Raw genomic sequence first — 10,471 nt, forward strand, 5'->3', positions numbered from 1 at the left:
CCTAGGGCACCAGCCACATACACCAGAGCTGGCGGGGTCAAATCCAGCCCCAGCCGCCAAACAACAATGGCAACTGCAACAAAAAATAGCTGGGCTTTGTGGCAGATGCCTGTAGTGCCAGCCACTTGGGAGGTTGAGGCAAGAGAATCGCTTAAAGCCCGAGAGTTTAAGGTTGCTGTGGGCTGTGACACAACGGCACTCTAACCAGGGTGACAGCTTGAGACTGTCTCATAAGAAAATAAAATAAATAAATAAGAGTATGTGGTACACTGTAACGTGTATGTGAACTATACATATTAAAATGGTAAATTTTGCGTTATGAATATTTTGCAATAAAAAATGTTTATGTAGGGTAGCACTTGAGGCTCAAAGGAGTAGGGTGCCCACCCCATAGGCTGGAGGTGGCAGGTTCAAACCCAGCCCCAGTCAAAAACTGAAAAAAACAGTTTATGTAGTAACAGTGGAATTTCAGCCTGCTTTAGATTCTAATACTGTGAAAGGATTACTGCCTTGAGTTTAATTGCCTAGTCTAAGTCCTATAACTTTCACTCATCTTCCCATCCACATAAACTCAATAAAATAGAGTTGGACACCTAGGTGAAAAAAATAAGTGCAGAAAGATAGGGTAAAATAAAGGGGCACCAGAAGAATACTAGCTCTTTTATCTTTTTTTTTTCTGAGACAGGCGTCTCAAGCTGTCCCCCTGGGTAGAGTGCTATGGCATCACAGCTCACAGCAACCTCCAACTCCTAGACTCAGCCTCCTGAGTAGCTGGGACCACAGGCACCTGCCACAACATCCAGCTATTTTTGGTTGTAGCCGTCATCATTGTTGTTTGGCGGGCCCAGGCTGGATTCGAACCTGCCACCTTGGGTGTACATGGCTGGCGCCTTAGCCACTTGAGCCACGGGTGCCGAGCCCAGCTCCTTTATCTTGACACTCATTTATCTTGACACATTTTTCCTAAATTAGTTTTCTGATCTCAAAGAAACTCATGGTATCTTGCTGGTATGGAAGGGCTGGCTTAAGGCTTAAACAATTTTTATCCTAATAGTTTACCACAATTGTAACCTGCTTCAACAATCTTGTAGTCCAGTGTCTCACTCCTTCATGTCAGGAATCCTGACAATGCCCTAGCAATCTGAAAACCAAATATGCAACTTCCAGGTTGGGCAAAAGTTTTACAGCAACCCACTAAATCAAACCAAACAGTCTCTACAGCAATACACTCTCCCTTTTCTCTCTTCTTCTAGCTAGAAGTTCCCCTTTCACAAAATAGCCAAATCAGAATGAATTTTCACTAGGAAATATAAACAACACACTCTACAAGATGTCATTCACTAAATGAAGTCCTTAACCTAAACCAGCATTTTACCATTTTGCCTTACCACATACCTGATGATGAAGAGGGAGTCCTATTAAACGTGTCTCCATTTGCTCCAGAAGAATACCTATCCTGTAAAAAAGGACAAAAGAAAAGTTTCCTAGTTTGAATAATAATAAGAAGAATGCATCAACTACTATTTCACAAGTAGTAGAAAATTTTAACAATTGAGCTTTGTCCAGAACAAAACAATGACAGAACATAAGGCCTTCTGGATTACTGGATGTTCCTTTTCTTTTTTTTTTTTTTTTTTGAGACAGAGCCTCTAGCTGTCCCCCTGGGTAGAGTGCCATGGCATCACGCTCACAGCAACCTCCAACTCCTGGGCTCAAGCGAGTCTCCTGCCTCCGCCTCCCAAGTAGCTGGGACCACATGCGCCCGCCACAGCGCCCGGCTATTTTTTGGTTGCAGCCGTCATTGTTGTTTGGCGGGTCCGGGCTGGGGATTCGAACCCGCCACCTTAGGTGTATGTGGCTGGCGCCTTAGCCGGTTGAGCTATAGGCGCCGAGCCGGATGTTCCTTTTCTAATTATTCCAAGTCATCTTCACTTTAACATGGCATATATAACATATTAATATAGTCACTTTGAACAGTGGTCTGCAAACTACAGCCATGGCCCAAATCTGGTAAGCCATGCATTTCTGTACACAGTTGTACTGGAACACAGCCAACTTCATTCACCTGTTTATCCATGGTTGCTTTCGCACTACAACAGCAAAGTTGTTACGGAGACCATAAGGTCTACAGAGTCTAAACCATAAACCTGATATACATTTGCTACCAAGCACTTTACAGAAAGTTTGTTGATGCCTGACTCAGGAATTTGGTCACTTAAATTACCCACGTGCTTGAAAAGTATAATCAATATATTAATAGGTAGATAAAATCTGGTCAAAGAAACACATGAATAAATCAATGCTTGCCAATATACAATATTAGTTTGCACAGTTTCATATATTACAGTATATAGGCAGTCCCCAACTTATAAATATCCATTTATGTACAACTTGCACTTATTAACAGAGGCTATCACAGGTATATGTAAATGTACTTGTTCCAACTCACATACAAATTCAATTTAAGAACAAATCTATATAACCTATCTTTGTTCACAACCCAGGAACTGCCTATACTCAACAAAACTGCACAGAGTAGAGTACAGAAGATTAGTGGGTAACGGTTTCTACAGTAAAGTACTACATAAATTTTAAAAACCTCCACTGTTCATCTAAAGTGAAATAATATATTCCCATTTTTTAAAAATAGAATTAACCCTAAAATAAAGAAAATTCACTTATGCACTGAAAACAATTTGTCTATGTATGCATCCCACTGCTGCACCACAAATCCGATTAAGGGATGTATCCCTCAGCTACAAGGGCAAAATACAGTTAATTTCAATCAAACTTGTGACAGCAGTATTTGAAGACTATCTTTGATGCCATGAAATACTGACTGTTCCATTTTCTCCACCTGAATCTCAAGTCAGAATTAAAACCCAAAACTTACCCCAAGGTGCCCCTTCTTCTGAATTACAATGTTAACTATTCATATGCCAGTAAGAAAAAAAGATCTGATCATCCGTACAAACTGATTTTATCTGAATCAGCCTAATATATTTATTTTGAGATCTCTCCTGCACAAAGCCAATTTCCAATTTTCAGAAGTTCAAAAATTATCCAGGACTAAATTATTGTTTTCAGTTTTCCATACAAATGTCTCTCAGAGGCATTCAACCACATTTGTGCCAATGTGCTTTCACCTGTGATAAGCCCTAAATCACTCACGTTTAAATTAGATCATTAATATTATTACATTTATTTTAGCTTCTAATTATAGCAAAATACCTCAGACCATTTTATTCTAATTGAGGATTAGCATGCCTCTTTCTCATTCCCAGTAAAATAGCTTATAACAATCACATAAGCACTGAAGCAGACTTTATAATTTAGAACTTTCCCACCACAGTGATTTTCAACTTTGATAAAATCTGTATCATTTAGTAACTGCAAACTTTATTACCTTTTCAAATACAGGAACATAGGAAGACACGTGAGGTTTGATGATTTCTGCCTCCCAATCTTCATCTCCCATGATGGCTTCAAGTTCTGTTTTTTATTAAAAAAAAAAAAATTAACAAACATGTACAGTTTGCCTTGATTAGATCAGAATCAAATCTTTAGAAGCATAAACTATCATTGTTTCATATACACCTTTCGAAACTACTCAACTAAGTGCTGGTTTTCCACAAAAGTTTTTGCAAGACGAATTAGGTATTGCTTCTTACCTAGAAATGGCATTTATAGCCATCCTTTTTATCTTTAAAATCTAGTTTAAGCACTTAACAAACCATCCTAACAACGGCCATGACCCCAGTGAAGCTTTTTCCAGTCTGTTCACAGTATTTACCTCCTCCCTCAAAAGGTCCCCCAATTGACTTACTGGACATTAAGGGTGGAAAATTCTTTTTTTTGAGACAGAGTCTCAAGCTGTCACCCGCAGTAGAGTGCCCTGGCGTCACAGCTCACAGCAACCTCAAACTCTTGGGTTTAAATGATTCTCTTGCCTCAGCCTCCAAAGTAGCTGGGACTACAAGTGCCCGGCTATTTTTGTTGCCGTTGTTGCAACTGTCATTGTTTTTGCAGGTCCGGACCGGGTTCAAACCTGTCAGCCTCGGTGTATGTGGCCGGTGCCGTAGAGTTACGGGCACCGCCCAGAGAGAAAAATTTTTTAAGAAACCACTCAAGCTTTCTCTCTTAGCTTACGTCCCTTCAAAGGTGAAAATCAGGTCACAATCGGCGAAAAGCGCTAGTATACAACGGTACCACAACCATCTTTGTTCTGAGAAAAAGCAGCGGAAGGATTGGGAAGACGACTCCTCGGCCTCCTCTGCAGGCCTCACGCCCAGATTTGGGGCACCAAGGAAGTGTTAGGACTTTCAGGCAGAGGGCGTAAAGGCTCCAAAAGATGGCTTCCAGCCCCCGCCCACCCCTTCTGCCCTTTGTTCGGCCCCAAGGACCGCCACCGGGAAGCCCAGACAGCCAGAACCAGCCAGAGGCCAGGGTTAAGTAAAGAAAGGCCCACTCACCTCCCTGCTTGCTCTCCCCGGGGCCTCGCAGGCTCCGACGCCGCTTAAACGGCTGCACGTGCAGGACGCCGACTGCGACTGCGTCTGGCGTGCCGCTCCAACAACAAATGGCACCAGGCAACCAGCACCACCAGCCAATCAGCGCTCAGAAGGCCAGCGCGGTCCCTCCCCCGTTGCTGACGCGCATTTCCTACTTGCTCGCGCTGGAGGCGGCCGTCGCCTGGCCTACTGGCCTTTTCACCGAGTGGCCCGTTGGGCCTGAGGGTATGAGGCTGGCTGTGGTCCTACTGTCCCACTTGTATCCACATTTTGGGGTGGGTTGCTCAATCTAGAGAGGCTCTAGATTTCCCCTGTGTTAGAGTTACAAGCCAAACTAACAAAAAGTAAAAAAGTAGGACAATGCCCTCCCTCCGATCCCTTTAGCTTTCTCTCTCCTTTTATCTACCACAGTTCCTGGCGGTTGCCCTCCTGTGCCCTCGACTGTATTTCTGAGAAGCTGTCTGCACATCCAGGGATTCCAGGTGCCTCACGGTGCAGCCGAGGCTGGTAGAAGTGGTGTATTCGCATTCCCTTTTCCTCCTAGTAAAAAGGGTAGGTGAGACTCCATTCAGCTGTACCCCAGGAAGGCTGTGAGAGGGAGTCCACTTCTTTGGAAAGAAAACAGCCTGTGATCCAGAAGGAAGGGGAAATTATTGTTCAAATAGGTTGTCCATCAGGGTTTGACGTTGTGATCCATCTGTTTATATCCCTGAGACGCTGGCCAAAGTGGCAATGCTGTCATCAGATTTTCTTCGTTCCCCCCTCCCTACCCCTGCAAAAAGCAGGTAAAAATCCCTCAGTATTATCCCCCATCCCTCCAAAAACCATGGCAATGGGCTGCTTAAAAAATGTAGTTCTCATTTTGGGTTTTCTTTCCATCATTTTTCCTTCTCTGAATCTTTGAAGAAATTCCATAATATCTCGCTCAGGAACACAAATCTGATCAACACAACCTAATACTTAGGCATAAAGGATGGGACACTTTATAGGCTCCGATTTGCTTCACACATTTCATCTTTAGACCACCAAGAATGTCAGGATTTATCTAGCTCACACTAAACTTTGTCAGACTATTCTCAAGATGAATTATTTTTAAAAGATTATGTTTGACAAAGACAAAACTGTGACCAGCTCTGTGAAAAAAAAATGCCTTTTTGCAGTTTTTTTCAAGTTCCCATACCAGTAAAATTTGCTGACCAGAACTTTGTAGTTTTCTATTTCACTATTCCTCCCTTTTGAGTTGTCAGAAAGTTGACCCTCCTTGCAGTAGCAAGATAACCACTATGCCTTACAGTACTCAGTTGATCAGAGAAGTCAAGAGAAGTGGCATTCTACTAGCCCAAATGTTGCCCAAGGACCCACTGAGCAACTCACTCCACATCACCAAAATGAGCACAGAACTAAAAGGATAACTACTATTAACCCCTAGCTCATTACCATACTAAAATCTCCATCCTAGAAGGGGCTTATTTGCCATTTTTGATTATGTGATATATGTACCAGTGTGATTTCTCACTGCTCTTGGATGCCCTGTAGTACACTTTAGACGTGTAATATAATTTACTTACTGGGTCCATAGTAGGATATAGGCTAAGACAAAAAGAACTGAAAAAATATAAACTATTCCTAGGCTGGGCAAGGTGGTTCATGCCTGTAATCCTAGCACTTTGGGAGGCCAAGGAAGGAGGACTGCTTGAGTGCAAGAATACAAGACCAGCCTGAGTAAGTGAGATGCCCATCACCTCAAAAAACAGAAAAATTAACCAAGCATGGTGATGGTTGCCTATAGTCCCAGGTACTTAAGAGACTGAGGCAGGAGCATCACTTGAGCCCAGGAGGTGGAGGTTGCAGCAAAGCTGTGATGATGCCACTTCACTTCAGCCTAGACAAAAAATCAGACTACTTCTTAAAAAAAAAAAAGAAAGAAAGAAAGAAAATATAAAATCAGAGTTAATAACTCAGAGAGATATAATAAGTTTATATTCTTAAATTTGAACTGGAAATACCAGTATGAACTCACTATATATTAACTCCTAAAAAGAAATTCCTATCTACTGAAAAACCCTAGAAACAATGACCAAAATAATAGCAATAAGCATTATAGCACACGTACTGCAGTCTCTAAATACCATTTCCTACTACAAGAAACCAGTCTCCTCAGCAAAAAGCAAGAAAGTTTTCAAAATCTTCCACAGCATAAGAAATCAACTCAAATGGGCTCCCTTTGGCCAAATCTGGGACAATTTGATCATCAAAGTAAACAATGATAGTAAAAGATATTAACAGTTTTAACTCACTGAATAAAATGAAAACCCATAACACACACTAATAAGGAGGTAAGCCTCCTTTTTACAGCAGAATGCTAACTAATAAATTGTAAAAGAACTAATAGAAGGGTTGTTTCACTTTGAGACAGGATCTTGGTCTGTCTCCTGAGCTAGAATATAGTAGTATTATAGCTCGCTGGCAATTTTCCTGCCTCAGCCTCCCAAGTAGCTGGGTGTATAGGCAAATACCACCATGCTTGGCTAATTTGTCTGTTTTTTATAGAGACAAAGTCTCACTCTTGCACAGATTGACCTCAAAATTATGGCCTCAAGTGATTCTCCCCCCTCCACCTAGGATTACAGGCTGAGGGTTTTTTTAATTACCATTTTGCAACTATCATAGTAATATTTCATTCTAGCTTATTAAAACTAACAGCTGAAAGTTAAAGAAAAAAATGACATTAATAATATCTTAAACTGACTCCTTACAAATTTTTTGCTAATAAGAAAAAATAACTATAGAATGGCCAAACCTGATAGACACTATAACCAAATGATCAAAGTTAATATTATTATTCTGGTGATCTATATAAAATTTGGTGGCTTAAAATAACTTATTATTTTTCATAGTTCTGTGGATTGAAGGGGATCAGTTGGGATCTCTCATGCAGTTACATTCAGATGTTGGCTGGGACTTGATTCATCCAAAAGTCCAATATCAATTTGTTTAAACATCTAAGATGGCTGCTTTACTCAGACATCTGGTGGTTAGAATGGCTGAAACACAGTCGGGTGCTGGCCAGACAGCTAGCCAGGCTTCCTCACAGCTTGGTGGTCTCAGTCACACTTCTCATGACTATTGCCTACCCCTACCCCTATCGAGAGCGTTCCAACCAAACATTCCAAGGACAGCAAAAGCTGAAAAGTTCGGATCTAGTGAAAGTAACACAGACTCACATCTGTCATATTCTATTAGTTACAAGCTATAGGGCTAGTCTAGATTCAAGTATGGGACTACATAAGACCATGAAAACTGGAGATATGGTTCACTGAAGAACTTCAAGACTAGCTATTAATGATGACCAATGTGCATAACTTAACATCATGTGCCTCCTGGTGGGATATAGTGGAAAGACATTACAATACTTGTGTTATTTCTGCCAAAAATGCTAAACTTGAATCTAATAATTAGAATATTTCAGATGAATTCAAATTGAGGCACATTGTTCCAAATGGCCTGTACTCTTCAAATTGTCAGTGTTGTGAAAGAGAAAGAATGGCTAAGGAATCATTCTGGAGTAAAGGAGCCTAAGGAAACACGGAGACTAAATGCAATTTATGATTAATTTTGCATTGGATTCTGTATGAAAAAAAATTACTATGCAGGACACTGTTAGAACAATTGGCAAAATGTGACTCAGATCTTGTAAATGTATTAAAGCAAGATCTAATTTTCATAATTGTACTGTGAACATCCCTATTGTTAGGAAATATACATTGAAGAAACTGGGGGAAGGGAAATTTTGTCTGTAGTTTAATCATAAGTGGTTTAGGAAAAAATGTGTAGAAGGGGGGAGAGAAAGAGAGAGAGTGACCGTGACTCCACCAGGAGAGAAGGAAAAAGAGAATGGTAAAACAAATATGGCAAAATGTTAACAATGGGTAATTCTGGGGGAAGGATAAATGGGAATTCTTTAGTACTAACTTCATAACTTTTTTGTAATTTTGAAATTACTTCAAATTAAAGCAAATTTAAAGAAAATGTCTTCAAAACATTGAAATACACCAAACATATTTTATTATTCCATGGCTTTACATCATAATGATACCAACACAAATGTCAAAAGCAAAAAACCTCTTTGGCCACCTTTGCAGGATACTGGAGAACAAACACATTTGGAAAACTGGCCAAAAGAAAGAGCAAGTGTTTATACTGCATTGCCTAAAAACACTTTATTTCAAGCAATCAAATTGTTGATGGCATCACAGGTGACAGCAACCTCCAACTCCTCGGCTCAAGTGATTCTCTTGCCTCAGCCTCCCAGGTAGCTGGGATTACAGGCACCTGCCACAATGCCCAGCTATATTTTGGTTGTAGTTGTCATTGTGGTTTGGCGGCCTCAGGCTGGATTCGAACCTGCCACCTCTGGTTTATGTGGCTGGCACCTTAGCCACTTGAGCTATAGGCGCTGAGCCTAGATCAAATTATATTCTCTTAAATCATATGCCTTCCAGCCCAGTTTTTAGTGGTCACTATCATCTCAAGCAACTGTTGGTCAAAATCCAACATACAACAGGAAAGACAGTGGTATCCTATCTGGTGTCAAGGCTTGAGAGGTTATACAGTGCCCAGTAAGTAAACGCTTCCCATTAGTAAGCAACTGTGGCTATTTAATAATGAAATAGAAATATTATTCTTTCTTTTAATTTATGTATATTTTTAATTTTTCAGAAAGAAACACTTCATAGGAACTTATGAACAGAAGCTGTATCCTGGGCAACAGAGACGTGAAATGGTGGATTCCAGCATTGTTATCCCAGGCAGCAGGCTAGACAGCCCAGGTGCAATAGGATTTTCAAAGTGACCTACAGTAACCCAAGGCTAGTTATCATGGCTTTAACTGCCCCTCAAAGTGGTTCCATAGTGATGTATGAACCATGAGGATGGCCTAATCCAGACACTACAAAACAAGACTCCAGACCATAATCGGGGCTCCTCCTGTTACCACAGAGGTCCAGTCATGGTCTGTGCAAATGTATTTTGCTCTTGCTCTGTAAACCTGTATCTTGCTGTTGCTCTATGACAACCTATCTTTCTCTCCCTCAATAAACTTTGTTTCATACTTCCCTTGCTTTTGCTGTTTCTGGTCATTCTTCGGTCAAAAGCATACCAAGAACCAAGAACACAGACAACAACTGCACGAACCATGACACAAGTAACTGGACTTAGGCCAAGACCCCCCCTTTCAGGTTTGATAACAGTTCCAGAGTCATTTCTAAAGGAAAAAGTATTCCCTGCTCATGAGTGTGGGTTAGAGATATGGGTGAAAGATCAGGGACAGAATATAGCTTAGGCTGACATTCTAGAGGGTCGGTTGGATTCCTCAGGAACCCCCTGACACACACACATATGCACACTGCACATAGTGCAGGGTTGGAAACATCCTTGTTCAATAAGATTGCCCAGAGCTAACATGCCTGAGTGCATTGTCAACAGTGTGGACTCCTGTGATACCGGTACACCCACCCCCCACACCCTGTGCTGCACACAGTGCCAGCTGTGGTCTGAACGAAATATTTAGCAATTATAAATTAAGATCTACTGGGCAAATCAAAGTATAGAATGGGACCAATAGAGTCAAGGAAGCTAAACTTTAGCCCCTAAGCCAGTGGTTCTTAACCTTCCTAATGCTGCGACCCTTTAATACAGTTCCTCATGTTGTGGTGACCCCCAACCATAAAATTATTTATGCCCTAAGCCTTGTACCCATTTCTTTTATAACTTTTAAAATTTATGTTTATGTGACATTCTTAAGATGTTCTCTTTTTCTTTTTTCTATTACTTCCTCGTTCTTTACTGTCATGGTAAAAAAAAAAAAAAATGACTCTTATCCTTATGTTGAGTAATGGGGTTAGAGTTTTTGTTTATAATTAACTTTTTGTCCTGTACCGTGTTAACACGTATGCATTTTT

General features: G+C 40.8%; 1 protein-coding gene across 3 annotated transcripts in view; it reads right to left on the reverse strand.

Moving 5' to 3' along the window:
* Nucleotides 1-3,488, reverse strand: part of DDX4 (DEAD-box helicase 4) — a 79,686-nt gene extending 76,198 nt beyond the window's left edge. The window contains exons 1-2 of one of the 3 annotated variants that reach the window (XM_003782756.2): nucleotides 3,407-3,488; nucleotides 1,396-1,456 (exon numbers count right to left, since the gene is read on the reverse strand). In XM_003782756.2, coding sequence (XP_003782804.1) covers nucleotides 1,396-1,456; nucleotides 3,407-3,478 — 133 coding nt within the window. In that variant the 5' untranslated portion in view covers nucleotides 3,479-3,488. The remainder of the gene's footprint in view (nucleotides 1-1,395; nucleotides 1,457-3,406) is intronic. The other 2 variants (XM_012811420.1, XM_003782757.2) reach the window with 2 other exon arrangements.
* Nucleotides 3,489-10,471: the final 6,983 nt, after the last annotated feature.

This window comes from Otolemur garnettii, unplaced genomic scaffold, assembly GCF_000181295.1.
Source record: "Otolemur garnettii isolate 467f Iridium unplaced genomic scaffold, OtoGar3 scaffold00005, whole genome shotgun sequence".
Lineage (NCBI taxonomy): Eukaryota > Metazoa > Chordata > Mammalia > Primates > Galagidae > Otolemur > Otolemur garnettii.